The sequence below is a fragment of the Artemia franciscana genome, unplaced genomic scaffold (assembly GCF_032884065.1).
Source record: "Artemia franciscana unplaced genomic scaffold, ASM3288406v1 PGA_scaffold_58, whole genome shotgun sequence".
NCBI lineage: Eukaryota > Metazoa > Arthropoda > Branchiopoda > Anostraca > Artemiidae > Artemia > Artemia franciscana.
In genome coordinates, this window is record NW_027062698.1 from 191,002 (window position 1) to 215,034 (window position 24,033).

The 24,033-nt window shown below is 34.5% G+C and overlaps 1 protein-coding gene across 3 annotated transcripts in view; it reads left to right on the forward strand.

The window, feature by feature from the left end:
- The window catches only part of LOC136042036 (chymotrypsinogen A-like), a 100,501-nt gene that overhangs the window by 17,317 nt on the left and 59,151 nt on the right, over positions 1 to 24,033 (forward strand). Inside the window, exon 1 of one of the 3 annotated variants that reach the window (XM_065726894.1) lies at positions 2,654 to 2,786. The exons of the other annotated variants lie outside the window; for them this stretch is intronic. Coding sequence (XP_065582966.1) covers positions 2,779 to 2,786 — 8 coding nt within the window. The 5' untranslated portion in view covers positions 2,654 to 2,778. Of the gene's footprint in view, positions 1 to 2,653; positions 2,787 to 24,033 lie in introns of those variants that run through there. 3 annotated transcript variants of the gene reach the window in all.

Sequence of the window (24,033 nt, forward strand, 5' to 3'; positions counted from 1 at the left end):
CACTCAAATTTCCTCCACCAAACTGTTACTATTTGGCAGGATGTGTCTTACTGAGACGGTAATTTTGAATGCTATTCAAAATACCTTAAATCACGTCCGTCTATCCGAAGAAAGTAAGGCTCATCTAAAGAAAATCCTATTTCCTAACCGCCTTTAATTAGTAACTGCAAACAAGCTGGGTTTTTAAAAAGCAAGAGATATATAATTGAGTCTTGCGAAACTAGCCCATAATCTTAGGAATAGAAGATGTCCAAAAAAAAACTTCATGGCCTGACTCATTAATTTGAAGTGACTGCCGAATTGCGATGTCTAGTTTATAGAACCAGAAAGACAAGTAAATAATTTGTGCTATGTAAGTAAATGGCTTTACTTTGATTAGCTACGGTCAACTAAACATGGGTTGGTGACCCAATCTTTTGAGCTAGAGCGTGAGGAACTATTTGCTAACTCTCTTGAGGGTTCCAACAAGCATTAGTGAGGATAAATATAGTGCTATTAACCACTAACGTCGGTTACATAAGGTTGGTGCTTACGAACCTTTGTTGTCGCGGGGAATTCTTCCCTGTTGTGTATGCTAACCACTCATTTAGCTGGTGATCCGTTTTGTGAAGTACTTCAAGTTTCACACTTAAATTAATAGGCTATTCAAATGTATCATGGAAATATGATTCGTAGTTACTTTAGCAGAAGTTACACAAACTGTTCGTTACTCAATAAAGTGAGAGAAAAAACACAAAAAGGGTATGGCACATGGGCCCCAGTACATCCAGAAATTTGTTTGGAGGAGGGTGATACTTTAAGAGGAGCATTTCTAGAAAGCACAGGCTCTGATCCGTGAGCCTCTCGAGTACTAATACATTTTTGAATCGTTTTGAGAGAGAGAGAGAGAGAGAGAGAGAGAGAGAGAGAGAGAGAGAGAGAGAGAGAGAGAGAGAGAGAGAGAGAGAGAGAGAGAGAGAGAGAGAGAGAGAGAGAGAAAGAGAGAGAAGTTTATTATTAAATACAAGACAATACAAAACACAATTCAAAATTGAATCACAATACACTTATTCCCCCTCGAAAGGCTCCATGGCCAGGGATACAAAGGAAATAAAAAAATACAAGCAACAACTACAATGTAAGCAAAATATATATAAAGTGAATACAATATAAATAGCAACTACAAAAAAAAAAAAAAAAAAAACCTAGAGAGCATGCCTGAAGCCTGGGAGTCAAGCACAGAGAAGACGACCACACACCACGAACAGAACACAGGGGACATAAACTCCTCAGACGAGAAAAAAATTGCTATTCTATTTTATTCTTTATTAAATAATCCTTAAGACACCTTTTAAAAGTCCCAAATGAGTGGCATCTTTGTACTGAAGAAGATAGTGAATTTCAGACTTGTTGACAAGCAACGAGGGGATTGAAATCTGATCGAATAGTAGGGGCAGGCGGAATGTAGACATCATTCGAAGAACGAAGGCTATATGGAGCTAAATCAGAAATAAACACAGGAGTTTCCCGAAGAGATTTTGGAAGATTGCCGTGAAGCTGATGAAAGACAAAAGAAGCACAAGAAATAAAGTAAATAGACTGTAGACTTAAGAGCGGTGTTGGAGAGGAACGGTTGGTGTCCATAACCAGACGCCGTGCTTTATTATACATCACAGAAAGTGACCGCAGCATAGACGTTGAAACTATTTTTCGAGTATATTTCGAGTACTCCTTTTTTTCGTTCTCATACAAAATGTATGAATGCAATGACTCCAATGCTGCAGTCAAAGAATCGCACAAATTATAGCAAAAATGCATCAAAAATGTATTTCATAGCATCAAATAACTCCAAAAATGTATTTGCTCACAGTAGTATCCCTTCAACGGCTCCAAGCAGAGCCCTACCCCGATGTATATTTAGAGTTGCTAACCCCCTCGTATCCCCTCAATGGCTCCAAGCAGAGCTCTATCCCGATTTACTATTGGAGTTTCTAGCCCCTTGTATCCACCTATACTCTGGTCAGAGCCATAGAAATAAGAACTTTTCCTGGAAACATTGCGTGCCAAGTTTATTTTGTCGATGAAATAGCACAATGAATTCCTTGACACACATACCCCGTTGTATCTAGATGTTAATATCTAAGTTTCTGGTGATGGATACATTTGATTGCCAAGTATTTGGTATAGAAAAATGAAAATTGCCCTAAGTTATCAGCAATACATAAAGTGAGCTTGATCCCTACTAGCCATTCTCTAATTTGTATTTGTTTATATGTCATTTATGATCATTGGTTTAAAAAACACCCATTCCTGCTAGCTATTCTTGAACTATTGAATTCAATCCGTGGAATATGTTCGAAACTGGAACTTCAGGGGATGCTAAAGAGCAATATCAAAACTAAAATCTGCATAAATACTTCCTTTGGGTTGTTTAAAAGCTTAGCCCTTGAGGAGAATCTTATCCATTTTGATTCTGAATATTTTGATTGTTTTACTTTTTCTTTTGTTTTGAGGGGATTTAGAATTTTTTGGGGACTTCTTTTGGAATTTTTTGAACTTAGCAATTTAAACTTTAATTTCAGAAACTTTAAAATAAATGCCTATTGAAACATTTTTAATCCTAGGTCAATGATTCATTATCACCAAAAAGACTAAGGAATAATGATGAATTTGAATTTCATGTTTTTTTTTATGAAGAGTATATGAAATCCCCCGAATATGTAGAGATATCAATGCTAGACAACCTATTGGCCATGGTCAAGTACAATCAAAATCCTCAAGAGTTTACCAGATCTTCCAATGAAAATGTAAGAAAAATTAAATTTATATTTTCTCCCTTATGTTTGTCTTTGTATGTATGTGTGTGTTTGTGTATGGGTATATGTGTTATTTAAAAAATGATTATATATGCATATTAAATGGTCTGAAATAGCTTCTCATTCATTTTCCAGATTTCACCCGAAACGTCATATTAAACACACACACACACACGCACGCAACCACACATAATATCAAAATATCCTTTTTCAGGTTAATAAGAAACCATACAATTTCAAAACAGAAAATTACTTTTCATTCATTTTTTAGGTTAATCTACCCATACTATCCCCAACAACTCTTTTTGACGGCACAGAGATACCCATATTAACACCACCAACACAATTACAAGATAATCTCCTTGTCAAGACAGAATAGGGCCCATATTGGCTTGATCAGCTATTAGTAGATTTTTTGATAAGGTGAGTGTTGTTAAACTCCCAAACATTTCAACAGGAGTTTGGCTCAGTCAAGTACCCTTGAACAACAAAGTATATCAGAGGACGGTTTTGCTTGACTGATCACCTCAGTCCTGATACACTAGAGGGTATGTTGAGTGAACTGGGGGATTTTACTCCGCGCTCAATCCCTACCATTCATAACGAAGGTGAAGTAGGACAAAGTGCCATGGGACATGATAATCCTGTAACGCCACCTATTTTACCATAGTTTTATTTAACCGACTCTTTCTTGCACAATGTATATGTTTATATGACTATGTTCGGGAAACCATTCACTGCACTTATGTGAGATAGTATAATGACGGATCCTGTAGATATAGTGCCCTTCAATGTGGGCAAGATTCAAGCCCTTCTTGAAAGACAGATTCGAGAGGGGATGGGAGATGGCAGTAATCGCACCAAAAATTACTTGTGTAAACGAAAGTCAGATGAGGTGTATTCGCATTATGTGCAAACTGAAATTCTAACACTTCATCTCTACTTGCACAGTTCTGAGGGGTTATTTATGGATAGGGTGGATAGTATTGTGACAAAATTGGACAAGTATAGAGGGAAGGGTAGTGGGTCGGTGGCTTTATTCATTTCAAATTTAGATGTTAATGTTTACAAATTTAAAGGGAATTTTATCTTAAGGGGTGGGATGGGGAAAAAGATTTTTATTATAAAATATAATGAAGATTTAAAGAGGTGTAAAAGTTTACAAAATTTTTTATTTCGACACAGGGCTTTAGTGCTTCAAATATACATTCCTCGTTGCAGCTCACAAGCCCCTGCAAAGAATGTTAGTAAGAGATATTTGTAAAGTTTGGTGGTTAATGGGGGTGGGTCAAAATTTCCTAAAGCAGATTTTAATTGTTCTAATGGTGAATATCCAGTAATTCTTTAAGAGATAGATATTTTTGAGCGGGCTAACGAACATTTAAAGATTGGTGTTACTATTTTACAATACGATTCAGAGTTGGAAGAGGGTGAGCGTAATGATAAAAAGGTGGTAATATATCAAGTGAGGGCTCACTCAATTAAATCAGTGAAACACTGGGTATGGCTTCTTTAATAGCCTGCCAGTAAACCTGATTTAATTAATTTCTTCTAATAATGGATATTAGACGAGTTTTACGCAAGGGAAGGACATCTAATAAAGGAGGGTTAACATATTACTGTTGTCCAATTTGTCTTTCTAGATATCATAATGAATTAAAGTTAATACACCAAATGAGGCACTTCAAGCGTCATGGGTACAAATATGTGGAAACGGTTAGCGGCAACAGAGCCATCTTCTTTCTCAAGAACTTCCAAAATTCACACTTAAAGATTAACAAAGCGACCTTAGACTGCGAAGCCAGACTCATGGATGTTTACGATCCTTAAAATTTAAATCATGTTAAAAAAACATGAACTCATTGCAGTCTCTTATGCTCGTAGACAAAGAGATTCGTGTAATACCACCCAATTGGTAGAGGTATTTGAAACACCGAGTGGGCAGGATTGTATGGGCGCAGCCTGACACTTATTAAAACAGCAAATAAGTAAATTTAATGGCTGCGCAATATAGCCTTTCCAATGACCATATCACAAACAGCTGAGATGGCCATTAAAGATAAAAAACGTTTTTAGTTAGCAAGGGAAAATTTGTCAAATGTAGGGGGAGGGATTTCAGTCCACGACCATGATCATTTGCGCAACCCAATTTTATTGGAGAGAGTAACTTTCACTGAATTACATCAATCATGTAATTCAAACGTTAAACGGCAATATTTTATACCTGTTTATATGCACAGTTCCACCTACGATCTAAAATTCAGATTACCACTGTTGGCAAGTTTGCACAGAGTTAAAGTTGTAGATAATGCATGGGTAGATGGTTCTTTTTCACAAAATATTATACCCAAGTCATCTGAAAAACTATTTCTCTTAGAAAGCAAATGGAAAACAGTAGGTAATTGTAATACGTGCTTGAATAAAATCGGTATTTGTTGACTCCTATAGTTTTTCCCCAAATCCTGGATTCCAGTACAGAAAAGCGACGATTTTATAGTTTCCGCTTCCTTAAATAGCGCTTTCCAGATGATAAAATCTATGATTTTTTAACGTGTAAGGGCACATACCGTTATAAGTACTACAATTCCACTTGAGGCTTCCTGAGGAAAAATTGCCATCCGCTGAATCGTTTTATGATTCACTTCAGAATCTTCAATGCACCACAGCCGACTATGAATTGGTTAATAGAGTTCCGGTTAAGGGAGGGTGTAAAAATGGAGAGGTTTATTGTAAAATATACCTGACAAGTGGTTTATCAAAGTTGCTGGATACTGTGTGTCAAAACACGGATAGTATCTATGAAGAACTTGGGTTGGATTTGGGTTATTATTTTTAGTTCCTCATCTGGTGATGGAGTTAGTACTTACAATCAGAAAAGAGGAAATGGTCTTGATCACTGACATGGATCAGCATCTATTTGTTGAGAGATCAATGAGGTGTCGGTATGTATTCTATAGAGGTTGCTTCCTGGAAACTGATCCGAACGGACAACGCACCGATGAAAAGTCGAATGCAGTTTTTCTAGACGTGAAATCCCCTTATCCGTCAGCAATGTCTCATTACTATTTGCCATGTGGCAATTACCAATGGCTTAAGAATCCTTGGGATCCAAATTTCCCGGACATTGGCACTGTTGAGAAGAATTGACCGTAACGCTGCATTTTTGAAATTGCATTTACACGGAGCTAGTGAAGCGCCTTGCCCCAAAAAATTATTACTTTTTAAATCCGAGACGGGGAGCGACTTAATTTCCAATGGTGTGCTTGCAGGTCCGAGGTATTACTGTGTGAGAACACATCAAGAGGATATGAAAAAATGCTGCAAGGGGGTGCCTAGACACTGTGTGAAAGAGAACTTTGATATGAGTGTTTATCGAAACTGTGTAGAAAGCACTCTCATTCCAGGAGCGAAATTCATAGCGATTCGGTCTTTAAAATTTAAAAACTACACAACTGGAAAGTAAAAACATGTCTTGTCACACGTATCGGATAAAGTCTATGTATGTGGGGCGGTGTTAAGGTATGTGTAGATATACTCTCTCCATGGACACTATCCCATTATGGACCAATATTTATGTATAGAATATAGACATCGTCTTGATCTGGAGAAAATTCAATAGAATGCGGGTGGGAGGTACCGTTATTGTTTGTATATCCATTGGTTGGGGGGCCTTCTTTCCTTTCTCAGCAGTGTTCTTATGTCCCCGGCAAGGCACTGTTTTGTATGTCAGTTTTTTTTATGTGAACATAAACATTGAATAAAAATTGTTTTATTTAATTATTGACTTGCCCCCGTGCCGGCTTCCGTCCCAAAGGCATGGGGATCTGGCCTTCGGTCAGCTGTTGCCAGTGGCCACTGCACCCTTTCAGGGGACCTCTTTCTAAGTGAAATTGAATCGTTGTAAATGTGATATTTAAGTCCTTTTTTCCAACGATTTTGTAGAGCTTTTATTGTAAATAAAAAACTTGTATTATTGTTAAATTTTTGCTCTCGAAAATAGGACATTTTATTCATTCATTGAGTAGATGCATTCTACAGTTTTTCGTATTTTGTCATTGGGGATAGTATGTACCAATTTAAAACTTCATTCAGATCGTTTGTTTGCGGGCCATTAATGTCTGGCAAAACGACACTTTGAACGCACAAAAAATCTAAATCATAATAAAACGTTTTTAGAAAATTCAAAAAATTTGTACTATTGCTACAGTGCCCGGCAAGAGTTCAATGATAAAATAAAGACTATTGCACCTGGGTCGAAATATATACCGGGACTTGACAATATGAATCAAATACTTGGTTGATTATTGATGATTTAGCTGAATCGATTGAAGGATGGTGTCAGGAGATGCAAACATTATTCACTGTCCGATTTCATCATAAATAGAATTCCTTAACCCTAGTTCTACACAATCTCTTTCATCAGAGCAAATCTGTAAGGACACTTGCTTTACATTGTACTTACTTTATGATCTACAGGGTGGTTCGTGATTCAAGTTTATTCATAGCTTTAAACAGACAAATATACAGCGGTGAACCTGAATTTGTACTCTCGGCATACAATCAGGCTACAAATCAACCCTATGGTTATATAATAATAATAATAATTTATTTATCACCCACTTCACAAAACAGAGGTTAAGTGGAGTAAATACAAAAGAAAAATAGCAAAAGTAAAACAAGAAACAAATTGAATCACATACAGAAAAAAGACGGATAAGGCGATGAAAATATCCTAGCCTGTAAAGCGTTTCAATAGCTAGCTTGGCAGATAATTTTTCGAAAGCATCAGTAATATCTGTCGCACAATACTTTTGATTGAGATCCAATATTCTATCGGATCTCAATTAGAACACAACTTAGGATTTACGTGTAGTGACTGTTATTTTTGACAATGGAATTGCTATGTATCTTTCATAGAAGAGTAAAAATGGTCCTTAGTTACCATCATGAGACTGAAGAAACAACATGAAAACAGACATTTATTCTCCATCCTAGGTAATTCCAAACCTTGGCTTAGGAAGGTCATACTCAAACATGGTGTTGATAGAGAATTAATTAATCTCATATGAGATTTTTATTTAACTCTAACTGGAGACAATGTTCTACTGCCGAACGTATTTAAGCAACACACAAACAACCTCGTTCAATTTTACGTGCTATAACAGCAGCAGCCAAAAACAAAGGGGACGATTTTGAAAGAAAACGACTTCTTCTACCGGATAGTAGCTTCTTTACACCTTTACTGTCTATAATTGCAGGACTTTTAAACAGTTTTCTCTAGAAAAGATTACCAAACCCTATAAATTGACTCCAATAGAACTCACCCTTTCGCCAAAGGAGTATCTTGAGAATAATCTCAGTACATTCAATAACAATAAAACAATTGCCAACGGTGAAAAATTAATTTTGTTTCAAATGCACTTCAAAGAGTCGACAGACATAAACCCTACCGTGAGTGACAACTCAATGTAAATTTCATTGATCACAAAAAGGAAACGAATCAAAATTCTGAATGTTCAACACCACATCCACCACCGCCACCACCACCAAAAGAAGATTTATCATTGTCTGACGTTTTTACTAGCTTTGTGGACCTAATGCCATAATCTTATCGAGGGCAATATTATAGATTCTTGACTTATCTCGCGAAATAGAAAATGTTCAAATTGATGGTACTAGGAATCAAGTTATAATCCAGGGCATGACCTACAATCTACTTGATTTGATAATAGCTTTGATAATCAATCGCAAAAGAATTGTTACGTTTGATAGTCATTTGCATAAATATTTTAACCTGTCACATTTCCCGAAAAGTCTTATTGGCAATGAGCGTATTTTAAAACGATTAATGGAATGTATTTAAATATCTAAAGATGATTTTAAATAATTTATTGAAAATACTAGCATACCAAGTAGCAATGATGATTTGACGAGAGTAGGGGGACTCAAGCAAAGGCGTCTTAATATCACTACATTACCCTCACTTGTTAGTATGCAAAAGGGCAGTGGACAATTTATTATGTGTTTACGTTCAAAATGTTTGAATTTTTGAAACATTTTTGTGGGAATATTGGTGAAGCTTGGATTTTAATTTCACCCACCACACTTACTCAAGTCAATGGACTTGAACAAAAGCTAGAGGTATATCATCATAATAATAGAGTTCGTGGTAGTCAGTATCGAAGAACTGAATCCTTTCCCATTAAAAATATTACACACAGGTCTTTTGACTCTAGATGAGATTCCACGGCGTGACAATGAGCCATCTAAGTACATTTTACCACAATCAGTGTTTTTAGTCGATATGCATATGTCATTCCATTGAGGTCAAAAAGAGGTTACAAAGTTGTATGGCTCTTGAATCCCTCCTTGAACAAGATTGTTACAGCAAGATTCAACCGGATCGCAGTAGTGAATTTGTTAATCCACATGTAAAGAAGGTTTTATTGAAAAATAATAGAATGCTCTACCATACTCATAGTCCAATAAATGTGGCATTCGCTGAACGTTTGTAAGAAATTATTCGACTTTTAATTTGAAGATATTGTACATTAAAAATACTGCTGCTTTTATCCACGATTTTGATAAAATCATATTGATTTATAATCAAAGTCTTCATAGATTTCTGTCCAACTCTACCCATCTGTAATTTCACTGAAAAGATGACAATATATCTGACATTTCTCTTAAACGATATTCCAATAAAGGAAGGGAAATGAAAAAGGAGAAATTCTATGTTGGTGATACTGTTCAAATCAATCGAACTACTAATATTTTTGAAATGGGGAACTACTTATGGTCCACTAAGCTCTTTAAAGCGTCCAGAGTTACAGAAAATAAACCCGTAACGTATAGCCATCGTGGCATTAAAGATGATGAGGGTCTTGGTGGTTTTTATGATTATGAATTACAAACACTTAAAAGCAGTGGAATGTATTATATCGAGAAGCTATTAAAGATTCGTACTTATAGGGGCAAAAGACAGTTATTTCTTCGTTGGCTAGGATACAACTCTGATTTTGATTTTGGATATCTGTTGAAGACTACACAGTATCTAACGATTAACGATTTCTATGTGACGTTTATATCCAATGTCTCTGATCCCTTCTTCAATCATTTGAATAAAACAAGTGGTTTTTAGACTAAACACTCCCTCGCCATCAAATTCAACGATGAGAAGTATGGAGGTCCTCTTGTCGATTTTATTATAAAAAATACATATGATATCCTGAAAAATATCGTGCATAAGAGGTAAAAGTTAGACCATACGATTGGCCAATCCTTGTCGACTATGAATGCATAGAAGATCTTAACTTTGGTAACCACCCGTGAGCCGCAATAAAATGCAAAGAATTTGGTTATATGACTTATTCATGTCATGTAATCAATAAAAGAATCTCTGCTCATGAGAATGATGCATCCCAGTTAAGTACTCAATAGAACAGGGAAAGATTTACATTTGTTCACCCATTGACAATGAAATGATCCGTCTCTAGGATGACACGAAAGATGTTCTTGGCTTTAAACAGAATATAATCAGTGTTAGAAATACTGGAGCTTTCAGGGGGTGGATCGTGTTATTTTTCAAGACTACCCACCCGGGTTCTCCTTGGAAAGTTGTATGACTCTGTATACATCCTTTGTTGAGACACCGATAGTCGGCAATAGCAATGTCCCCTTTCTACATCTTTTTGAACTAAAACCCACCCACGAACACGTTCATCGGTATAATATAAGGCATCTTCAGTATGTTCCTGTAAACACTTCGTATTTTGAACCCTGTCAGTTAGCAAAAGTGAATTATGAGATCCTTTAGCAATAATAAAAGGTTTGGCTTTAATTAAATGTCATTTTCGACCCATTCAACAACGAGTTGGCTAATGGAAAAAATATATTGGCTTGTCCTGATATTGATTATTATGTTACTACACTCAGACCCCAACAATTGGGTCAAGGAATATTACAAAGGTCGTTCGACAATATCGGGCTATGGTATTGTCAGTTGGTTCGCTAAGTTGTTTCACTCTGCAATACTCCTGCTAAGAAATATATTACTCTGGTTGCTGCGGATTTTGCATTGTCTAAAATAGAAGATTGAGAAGCTGCCAAATATTTTAAAGGAATTGTCTCACAAAATCTCAGGTCCAACACATGATCCCTTTGCGAGACATTGAAATCACGACAAAGTGGAAAATATTTAAAAAGAATGAGAAACACCTCATCACTCATCAGTTTCTGCTCAGGTCAGAAGCAAAGACATCACTTTTGTCAAAGAAAAAACAGAAACCAAGAAAAAAATTGTTAGATAGAAAAAATATTTCTTTGCCTTGACCTAAATTATATATCTCCCTCACAAAAAATCTCAATCTGTCAATGCACAAAGTGTAGATGTGAGTGTGAAACATGGTTACTATGGACAATTCTACTCACAAAAATCACTGTCTGAAAACATACATTTTCAAATTTATTCCAATAAAGACTACTTAATAGATTTATCATCCACACTTCCTGATTTAAGAGTTGTTATGAGGAAAAAGTCCGACAATCAAACTCCCACCTCACCGATGGATTGTCCTATAAAAACTATATCCTACACAATTTGTTTGGACAAATATGTGTCTATAAAAATGTAATATTAGTGAGCACTAGCAACAATCTATCAAACTATGCAAGCTACATAAAATTTATGTTGATTACTCCAATGTCCTATAAGAAATTGATAGGTCTGGTGATGGGCTATGATTATAGATCTAATGCTGATGCTGATGGGGAACTCACCTGGGTGGTGAGTAAGCAGTATTATTTAGTTGTTAAGCTAAATCATGAAATCTTTAATATACCTCAATGGATGCCTCCCAATATTAAGATTGACATAAAGCTACAACTCGCTTCGTCCAATTTCATTTTGAGAAAACACTTGATGGTGCAACCGATATAAATGTCAATCTCACCTGGGCAATACTTGAGGTACGAAAACAGCCGGTTATGAGCTGTGTTGCTTTGGCAATGGAAAAATTAAGAGCCACTGGGAATAAAATCTAACTACTCGTTCCTCACACAGTCACAATCAACAAAATATTGCCACGGAATCAATTACTTACACCGACTCTTCATTTATCAATGTTGAAATTACTCCAAAACTTGCTTTGGAATTTGTAAGAAGTGCCAGTGCCATAAGACAATGGACAAATTCTTCACATGAATTTGAAATGTTTGGAATTTCCTCTCTTGAGTGCAAAGTAAATGGAATTCCTCAAAACAATTTATCATTTTATAAAGCCTATAGGACCCTATATGAATTGAAAATGCGATCCCTGGTTCGAGATCCAAAACTATTTGAAATGGTATAACCAATACAATGTTCTCAAAAAGTCATGGTATCATTTTATTGGACTTGTCTGATGCTCGAGATATTAGTATTGTCTGAACGGACACTGTGTGTTCAGGTAAAAAAAGGGTAAAGGATACAGCATTAGACTTTACATTCCGTACCGGCGGTGCTGATCTCCGTTTCTTGGCCCTTCAGCCAGGAAGTGCAATGGGGAGTTGGGGGCATGCCATCCTGTTCTTTCGCACACCCTTCCTGTTTACCTTCCCCAGATTTCTCCAGGTACCCATTTAGAGCTGGGTCGACTCTGGCTAAGCTTACAGAGTCACGCCGCTGACCCCCGTCCCAAACTGAAGAATTGGATACATTGGGACTCGAACCCGCGTCCTCTCAGACATGGGATCCCGAATCCAGCGCACCAACCCACTTGGCCAGGACGACTGTGTGTTTAGAGTGTACTTTGCCAACCATTGGAGTATAGTGTAGCATTCATCTCACTAAATCAATTTGAAACCTATTGGGAAATTACCCCCTACGGTAGTGTTCTATTAGACTTGGCACCACGAACACAAATCAAACAACTGATACCATTATCATTGTTAATAGTAGTCCATCGACTTTGTAGACAGGGCATTGGCTGTGCATCATTCAAGCAGCGGAGACTACAGAATTTTTTATCCTCCTGGTATGTATTCCTATGTATTATTCCTATCATATGTATTCTACAGGCCTCACATCAAAAACTTCCTTGAAAGAACTGGGAAATCTATTGTTCAAAATCGGAAGCGAGTGCAAGATTTATCAACCAAAAGCTGCGGTTTTCATGCATTGTTATATTTTATTTTTCCTTGTCACGACCATACTTACAGTGTTTTCAACATTTATGTACACAATCCTCGATTGAACAGCTTCATAGTAGAAAATATCGTGTCCTATTTGTATCGTATTGATTTTAGCGCCCCAAGAATATAGTGTTTAATAAGGTTTGTAAATTTTTTTATTAATAAAACATACATGTACAATAAAAAAGGTCTTTGTCTTTTTCTTTTAAATTTCTTCTTCTTCGTCATTTAGGTGGTCATTGACAACGATTAGTGGTGGCACATCGTTAAGATTCAACCTGCACTGATTTTTCGTGCAAAGTCAGGAATAAATTTATTACAATATAATATAACTTTATTGTTATTATATCTTTTAGCAAAGTCAATGGTACTACTTTGATTCATATTGTAAAATTCACAAGTTTCAATTTGCTTATTGGAAGTAATGTCACACACGGTATTCTCATATGAAGAATCACTTTCTGCATCAGCCATGGAAAAATCAGTAAGTTTATAATCATAACTACCATTATCCTCACAACGATGATGTAGATATCATACTTTCTTGTTGTTTCGGAAACTTAAACATGTTCCAAGTTTTCTTCCCTAAAAAATTTAAATCCACAATGGGACCAGTCTCTTAGAAATAAACTGAAATCACATTTACGGTTTTCTACCAATTATGCAAGGGTAATCATTTTCCCATTGATTGCTCTAATCATGGTGGCAATTGTAACTTAGGTATCCTCTAGTGTGGGAGTCACAAACCTCTTCAAGACAAGAATTACAGTCCTTAATTTGTACAGCATATCCTCTATACAATTCAAATGGATTGCATAGCCTACACTTTTTGTTATGTCATTAGTTCAGTTCTTACATGATGACTAGCTGCCCAACGTATATAAACATAGTTTACATTTGTAGAATCTTTTTACTGTTTACCCTCACACCACAAAATATAAGTTGACTTGCGAACAATAGGAATGTTCTTCTTTACTTCTAGAGAGTTGAGTAGTCGAATGACGTCAAAATCAATTATAACTGTTTTGGACAAGAGTTTTAAACCGCCAAATGTTCTCATGAAAAAACAGAGACTGAAAACATTATTTGGATAGAGTCTTAAATCAAAATGGAAACTTGAATGTTCTTAGGTAGTGTTCAAAAACAAATCCACAATATAATTCTTTTTCTGTAGTATGTCAATAAATTCAGTAAATTCATTTTGCCAACAACGTAAAAGCCTCATACGTTATCCCAAAGTTAGAGAATCATTTTCCATGATATTGTCAACAATTCTTTGAGAGAATATTTTCTTGCCCTGATAACCTTTGATATTGATCATTTACTTTCAAATATTTTTCCAAAGACATGAAATTCCACATTATTTTTTGTTTCTCGAATCCACCTATTTTTGTTCTTGACACTCCCAATGCCAACTATAGATTAAACTGACAAAGCCAAGAATGAAGATTCCTTCCACTTTGTGCACATTCTCAAAGCTTATTGGTACTCTAGGGAGAGGAGTAAACGATCAACTAAAATATATAATAAGTAAAAACATCATTTTTATTGTTAGAAATGTAGTAATAGAATTATATATATATATATATATATATATATATATATATATATATATATATATATATATATATATATATATATATATATATATATATATATATATATACCTAGTTGGGGGCGTTTCGCGCTCCCCCCAAGCTCCCCTGCGCGCGTAAGTCGTTACGCACAATATTAGTTATGCGCCATTGTAGTTGTGTCCCTGTGTCCCACCTGTGAATATAGATAAAAGAGAAAAGATTTCTCTTTTCTTCATAGATATATATGTTTTTAACTACCCAAAACTTGCGAATATACAACATTCTTCGATGTCCCATTGTCTGTGCATATAAATAGATTGTCAGGTTTACCGACTCTTGAACATGCAACATAAAATTGTCCATGGGAAAAACAATCCGTATTCAGATCTATACCTCATTATTCTAATGATTGCCCTTGAGCTTTGTTGATGGTGATTGCTAATCTAACACTCCCTGTGTCCCGGTCGTCATTTATATTCCATGTATCCCGATCGTCATTTGTGTCCCAGTGTCCCAGTCTGTAATTTCTCTTTGAGCGTCCCGTTCGTCATTTATATTCCCTGTGTCCCGGTCGTCATTTGTGTCCCGTTGTCCCGGTCTTTAATTTATCTTTGAGTGTCCCGGTCGTCATTTATATCTCCCGGTCGTTATTAGTGTCCCAGTGCCCCAGTCTGTAATTTCTCTTTGAGTGTCCCGGTCGTCATTTATATTCCCTGTGTCCCGGCTTTTAGTTTTCTTTTTCTCCTTTATTTTTCAGTTTTTTTCCTTTAGTTTTTTTAGTATTTTCTTTTTAGTTTTTTTTGTAGTTTATACCTTTTTTAGTTTTTTTCTTCTTTTGTATTAATGCTAAAGCCAAGGTTCAAACCTGAGCCTCTCGGACCTAGAGCCTGAAACACAGCGCTTTACCAACTCAGCTACTTCGGCTTGAATACATTCGTTTTGAGAAGCTTCCTCGGGTGTTGCCATTGTAGGTTCTTCAGTCATTTTACAATTAGAAATTCCTCTTTCAACGATCTTCTTACAATTAAAAATTTGTCTTTGAACGATATTCTTAAATACCTGTGTCCTGGTCGTCATTTATATTCCCTGTGTCTCGGTCATCATTTGTGTCCCGGTATTCCAGTCTGTAATTTCTCTTTGAGTGTCCCGGTCGTCATTTATATTCCCTATGTCCCGGTCGTCATTTGTGTCTCGGTCTAAAATTTCTCTTTGAGTGTTTTTTCTTTTTATTTTTTTTTTAGTTTTTTACCTTTTTTCTTTTTTCAATTTTCTTTTTCTTCTTTATTTTTCAACGTCACTATGAAATACATATCGCCAAACCTTTGTTTTTTTTAACTAAAATCTGGTAGGCATTGATTACCTTATCCAAGTCAAAACCCAAAACCCAATCATCATCGCTATCATTTTCAGTTTTGATATGTTTTGACTCTCGCTGTCCAGGTGGATTTTCATCTAACTGCGCGGTTTTGCGTTCTTCAGCCGCAAGCCGGTTTTCTTGCTGTTCTTGTGATTCCTCGGCACGCTTTCTTTTCTTACTTTCTCTATCAGCCGCAAGTTTTTTGGCATAGACTCTTTGAGCAGCTTCCTCGGCTGTTGCCATTGTAGGTTCTTCAGTCATTTTACAATTAAACATTTTTCCGTCCACGATCTTCTTACAATTAAAAATTTGTCTATGAACGATTTCCTTAAATAATTTTAGCCTTCTTTTTTCACTTTCTCTTTTAGCAGCAAGTCTGGTTTCGCGTTGCTCTTGTGATTCCTCGGCACGCTTTCTTTTCTTACTTTCTCTATTAGCAGTAAACTTTTTGGCATAGATTCTTTGAGCAGCTTCCTCGGCTGTTGACATTGTAGATTCTTCAGTCATTTTACAATTAAACATTTTTCCGTGAACGAATGTCTTAAATACCTTTAATGACGTCATCGTCATAATGACTACATGACGACATGATGACGTGAGGTTACTCGACACACAGACACACAGACAACTTATTTATATATATATATATATATATAGATAGAAGATATTTATATATATATATACTATATATATATATATATATATATATATATATATATATATATATATATATATATATATATATATATATATATATATATATGTATATATATATATATATATATATATATATATATATATATATATATATATATATATGTATATATATATATATATATATATATATATATATATATATATATATATATATATATATATATATATATATATATATTCTTCGCTGTCCCATGATTCTAATGATTGCCCTTGAGCTTTGTTGATGGTGATTGCTAATTGACCATTCCCTGTGTCGCCGTCGTCATTTATATATCCCCCTGTGCCCCCTGGCGTCCCCGTTGTAGTTGTGTCCCTGTGTCCCGGTCGTCATTTATATTCCCTGTTTCCCGGTCTTCATTTGTGTCCCGGTGTCCCAGTCTGTAATTTCTCTTTGAGTGTCCCGGTCGTCATTTATATTCCTTGTGTCCCGGTGTCCCGGTCGGCATTTGTGTCCCGGTGTCCCGGTCTGTATGTACATTCGTTTTTGAATTAGTATATGATGAAATAAATTTTTGTGTTTTTCCCCTTTTTTCTTTTTAGTTTTTTATGGTTTTTACTTTTTTTTAGTTTTTTTTTGTTTTTTAGTTTTTACCTTTTTAGTTTTTTTTTTCTTTTTAGTTTTCATTTTTTTTAGTTTTTTTCTCCTTTATTTTTCAGTTTTTTTTCCTTTTTTATTTTTTTTCTTTTTTAGTTTTTTTTAGTTTTTTAGCTTTTTTAGTTTTTTTATTAGTTTTTAGTTTTTTTTTCTTTTTAGTTTTTTTTTGTAGTTTTTACCCTTTTTTTAGTTTTTTTATTTTTTTTTTTTACTTATGTCCTGGTCGTCATTTATATTCCCTGTGTCCCGGTCGTCATTTTTGTCCCGGTGCTTTGTTGATGGTGATTGCTAATCGAACATTTCTTGTGTCCAGGTCGCTTTCTCTTTGAGTGTCCCGGTCGTCATTTATATTCCCTATGTCCCGGTGTCCCGGTCGTCATTTGTGTCCCGATGTCCCGGTCTGTATTTTCATCAGTCGACAAACATGACGTCAGTCAACACACAAACATGACGTCACCCGACAGACCAACACACACACACAGACAACTTATTTTTATATATATATATATATTTATGTATATATATATATATATATATATATATATATATATATATATATATATATATATATATATATATATCATCTCTAAGGATTCTTATCTCTTATATCTTATCTCTTATCTCTATAACGATTTTTACTACATAAGGCTCTCATGGTATAGTGACAATATTCTTTGGTATGCAATGTTTTTCCGGAATATATTCCCGGTCGTGATTTGTGTCCGGGTGTCCCAGTCTGTAATTTTTCTTTGAGGTTCCTGGTCGTCATTTATATTCCCTCTGTGTCGGTCGTCATTTGTGTCCCGGTCTGTAATTTATCTTTGAGCGTTTTTTCTTTTTAGTTTTTTTAGTTTTTTACATTTTTCCAGTTTTTTTCTTCTTTATTTTTCAGCGTCACTATGAAGTACATATCGCCGAACCTTTGTTTTTTAACTTGAATCTGGTAGGCATTGATGACCTTATCCAAGTCAAAATCCCAAACCCAATCATCATCGCTATCATTTTCAGTTTTGATATGTTTGGACTCTCGCTTTCCAGGTGGATTTTCATCTAACTGCGCGGTTTTGCGTTCTTTAGCCGCAAGCCTGTTTTCTTGCTGTTCTTGTGATTCCTCGGCACGCTTTCTTTTCTTACTTTCTCTATCAGCTGCAAGCCTGTTTTCTTGCTGTTCTTGTGATTCTTCGGCACGCTTTCTTTTCTTACTTTCTCTATCAGCAGCAAGTTTTGTGGCATAGACTCTTTGAGCAGCTTCCTCGGCTGTTGCCATTGTAGGTTCTTCAGTCATTATACAATTAAACATTTCTCCGTGAACGCATGTCTTAAATACCATTAATGACGTCACCGTCATAGCAAAAATGACGACAACTAACTTGATGACGTCAGTCAACACAGAAACATGACGTCACCTGACAGACAGACAGACACACAGACAGACAACTTATTTTTATATATATATATATATATATATATATATATATATATATATATATATATACTTAGCTACGTAAAACTTGCGAATGTACAACATTCTTGGCTGTCCCATTGTCTGTGCATATAAATAGATTGTCAGGTTTACAGACTCTTGAACATGCAAAATATAATTGTCCATGGGAAAAACAATCTGTATTCAGATCTATACCTCATTATTCTAATGATTGCCCTTGAGCTTTGTTGATGGTGATTGCTAATCGAACATTCCCTGTGTCCCTGTCGTCATTTATATATCCCCCTGTGCCCCCCGGCGTCCCCGTTGTTGTTATTTCCCTGTGTCCCGGTCGTCATTTGTGTCCCGGTGTCCCAGTCTGTAATTTGTACTCTTTGAGTGTCGCGGTCGTCATTTATATTCCCTGTGTCGCGGTGTCCCGGTCGTCATTTGTGTTCCGGTGTCCCGGTCTGTAATTTCTCTTTGAGTGTCCTGGTTGTCATTTATATTCCCTGTGTCCCGGTCGTCATTTGTGTCCCCGTGCTTTGTTGATGGTGATTGCTATTCGAACATTCCTTGTGTCCCGGTCGCTTTCTGTTTGAGTGCCCCGGTCGTCATTTATATTCCCTATGTCCCGGTGTCCCGGTCGTCATTTGTGTCCCGATGTCCCGGTGTGTAATTTCGTCAATCAACAAACATGACGTCACTCGACACACACACACAGACAACTTATATATATATATATATATATATATATATATATATATATATATATATATATATATATATATATATATATATATATATATATATATATATATATATATAACTTATTTATATATATATATATATATATATATATATATATATACATATATATATATATATATATATATATATATATATATATATACTAGCTGTTGGGGTGGCGCTTCGCGCCACCCCAACACCTAGTTGGTGGGGGCGCTTCGCGCCCCCCCCAAGCCCCCCCGCGCGCGTAAGTCGTTACGCGCCATAATAGTTACGCGCCATTGTAGTTGTGTCCCTATGTCCCACCTGTGAATATAGATATATATATATATATATGGTTTTAACTACGTAAAACTTGCGAATATACAACATTCTTTGCTGTCCCATTGTCTTTGCATATAAATAGATTGTCAGGTTATCCCCCTGTTTCCCCCGGTGTCCCCGTTGTAGTTGTGTCCCTGTGTCCCGGTCGTCATTTATATTCCCTGTGTCCCGGGTCCCGGTCATCATTTGTATCCCGGTGTCCCGGTCTGTATATACATTCGTTTTTTAGTTTTGTTTTTCTCCTTTATTTTTTTCCTTTTTTTTTCTTTTTTAGCTTATTTAGATTTTTAGATTTTTTAGTTTTTTTTATTAGTTTTTAGTTTTTATTTCTTTTTAGTTTTTTTGTCCCGGTCGTCATTTATATCCCCCTGTTTCCCCCGGTGTCCCCGTTGTAGTTGTGTCCCTGTGTCCCGGTCGTTATTTATATTCCCTGTGTCCCGGTCGTCATTTGTATCCCGGTGTACCGGTCTGTATATACATTCGTTTTTTAGTTTTGTTTTTCTCCTTTATTTTTTTCCTTTTTTTTTCTTTTTTAGTTTATTTAGATTTTTAGATTTTTTAGTTTTTTTATTAGTTTTTAGTTTTTTTTTCTTTTTAGTTTTTTTGTAGTTTTTACCTTCTTTTTAGTTTTGTTAATTTTTTTTTTTACTTGTGTCCTGGTCGTCATTTATACTCCCTGTGTCCCGGTGCTTTGTTGATTGCTAATCGAACATTCCTTTTGTCCTGGTCGCTTTCTCTTTGAGTGTCGTCATTTATTTTTTTCTTTTTTAGTTCTTTTAGTTTTTACCTTTTTTAGTTTTTTTTTAGTTTTTAGTTTTTTTAGTTTTTTACCTTTTATTAGTTTTTTTAGTTTTTTAGCTTTTTTATTTTTTTTATTAGTTTTTAGTTTTTTTGTAGTTTTTGCCTTTTTTTTTAGTTTTTTGTCCTGGTCGCTTTCTCTTTGAGTGTCGTCATTTATTAGTTTTTTCCTTTTTTTTTTAGTTTTTTATTGGTTTTTACCTTTATTTTAGCTTATTTTTCAGTTTTTTCCTTTTTTTTAGTTTTTTTTTATTTTTTATTTTTTTTAGTTTTTTACCTTTTTTTAGTTTTTTTAGTTTTTTTAGTTTTTTAGCTTTTTTACTTTTTTTATTAGTTTTTAGTTTTTTTTTGTAGTTTTTGCCTTTTTTTAGTTTTTTCAGTTTTTTTTTTAGTTTTTTATTGGTTTTTACCTTTATAGTTTTTTTAGTTTTTTAGCTTTTTTATTTTTTTTATTAGTTTTTAGTTTTTTTTGTAGTTTTTGCCTTTTTTTAGTTTTTTCAGTTTTGACGTCACCTAATCCAGTTTTTTCAGGTGACGTCACCTGACACATCCATCCACACATCCATCCACACATCCATCCACAGACAACTTATTTTTATATATATATAGATATATATATATATATATATATATATATATAACTTATTTATATATATATGTATAGATGTCCCGTTGTCCCGGTCGTCATTTGTGTCCCCATGCCCCGGTATGTAATTTCGTCAATCAACAAACATGACGTCAGTCGACAAACAAACATGACGTCACTCGACACACACACACAGACAACTTATATATATATACATATATATATATATATATATATATATTGTGTGTGGCTATGCTGTTTGACCTATGTGATTGTATGGATGAATAGGGTTAAGGCGTCATTCAAGTGCTGGTCTATATTAATCACTAATTAGGAAAACAGTCTTCCTTTTCTCCTTCTGTCTCTCTTTTTTTTTCTTTTTTTTTGTGTTTGTGCTGTTGCATTGGTGATTTCTCTTTTCATGATATATATATATATATATATATATATATATATATATATATATATATATATATATATATATATATATATATATATACTAGCTGTTGGGGTGGCGCTTCGCGCCACCCCAACACCTAGCTGGTGGGGGCGCTTCGCGCCCCCCCCCAAGCCCCCCCGCGCGCGTAAGTCGTTACGCGCCATATTAGTTACGCGCCATTGTAGTTGTGTCCCTATGTCCCACCTGTGAATATATATATATATATATATATATATATATATATATATATATATATATATATATATATATATATATATATATATATATATATATATATATATATATATATATATATGTTTTTAACTACGTAAAACTTGCGAATATACAACATTCTTTGCTGTCCCATTGTCTGTGCATATAAATAGATTGTCAGGTTTACCGACTCTTGAACATGCAACATATAATGGTCCATGGGAAAACAATCCGTATTCAGATCTATACCTCATGATTCTAATGATTGCCCTTGAGCTTTGTTGATGGTGATTGCTAACGACCATTCCCTGAGTCGCCATCGTCATTTATATATCCCCCTGTGCACCCCGGCGTCCCCTTTGTAGTTATGTCCCTGTGTCCCGGTCGTCATTTATATTCCCTGTGTCCCGGTCGTCATTTGTGTCCCGGTGTTCCAGTCTGTGATTTCTCTTTGAGTGTCCCGGGCGTCATTTATATTCCTTGTGTCCCGGTGTCCCGGTCGTCATTTATATCCCCCTGTGCCCCCCGGCGTCCCCATTGTAGTTGTGTCCCTGTGTCCCGGTCGTCATTTATATTCCCTGTGTCCCGGTCGTCATTTGTATCCCGGTGTCCCGGTCTGTATATACATTCGTTTTTTAGTTTTGTTTTTCTCCTTTATTTTTTTCCTTTTTTCTTTTTTTTCTTTTTTAGTTTATTTAGATTTTTAGATTTTTTAGTTTTTTTATTAGTTTTTAGTTTTTTTGTAGTTTTTACCATTTTTTAGTTTTTTTAGTTTTTTTTTTTACTTATGTCCTGGTCGTCATTTATACTCCCTGTGTCCCGGTCGTCATTTGTGTCTCGGTGCTTTGTTGATTGCTAATTTATATTATATTTATATTTATATTTTTTATATTTATTAATATTTTTTTAGTTTTCTTTTTCTCTTATTTTTCAGTTTTTTCCTTTTTTTTAGTTTTTTCTTTTTTAGTTTTTAGTTTTTTTTTGTTTTTTACCTTTTTTTAGTTTTTTTAGTTTTTTTAGTTTTTTAGCTTTTTTAGTTTTTTTATTAGTTTTTAGTTTTTTTTTAGTTTTTGCCTTTTTTTAGTTTTTTCAGTTTTTTTTTAGTTTTTAGTTTTTTACCTTTTTTAGTTTTTTTTAGTTTTTTAGCTTTTTTAGTTTTTTTTCTTTTTAGTTTTTTTTGTAGTTTTTACCTTTTTTAGTTTTTTTTCTTCTTTTGTATTAGTGTGAAATAATTCAGACGTCATATGCGGACAAACACGACGTCACTCGACAGACAGACAGACAGACATAACCCACAAACAACTGATTTTTATATATATTTATTCATATTTTTTTAGTTTTCTTTTTCTCTTTTATTTTTCAGTTTTTTCCTTTTTTTAGTTTTTTTCTTTTTTAGTTTTTAGTTTTTTTAGTTTTTTACCTTTTTTTAGTTTTTTTTAGTTTTTTTAGTTTTTTAGCTTTTTTAGTTTTTTTATTAGTTTTTATTTTTTTTGTAGTTTTTGCCTTTTTTATTTTATTTTTTTCAGTTTTTTTTAGTTATTAGATTTTTACCTTTTTTTAGTTTTTTTTAGTTTTTTAGCTTTTTTAGTTTTTTTTTTCTTTTTAGTTTTTTTTGTAGTTTTTACCTTTTTTAGTTTTTTTCTTCTTTTGTATTAGTGTGAAATAATTCAGACGTCATATGCGGACAAACATGACGTCACCTGATCCACAGATCCACACACAGACAACTTATTTTTATATATATAGATATATATGTATATATATATATATATATATATATATATATATATATATATATATATATATATATATATATATATATATATATATATATATATATATATATATATATTCACTCTTTATTCATGAGGTGAGTCGATCCATTTCTTCAATGTTTTTTTATGATTGAATTCAATCTATGTTGTAATCTAGATATATGCATTATATTCAGTTTTGCAGCAAAACGTAATTGTTCTTCCAACTTGAATTTACTCAAAGATATAACATATCTACCAAATATCTCATCCCACTCAAATGTTAGCCGACAATCCTTACCAATTTCAACTGCTACATTGGGGGCTCTTGTCTTCATGTCATCACTCCCAACCCCTTCAAGTTGCAATAGTGTAAACCACTCATATTTAGACAATAGAACGTTTTTTGAACTTGAATTAATTGAAACTTCAAATGTCTATGTGGAACTGTGATTCTAAGCAACTCTTTATTTAACTTTTATACCAATATTCACGTGATGCTTGCAAGATGTGTACTGTACGCTCGGAACCATTG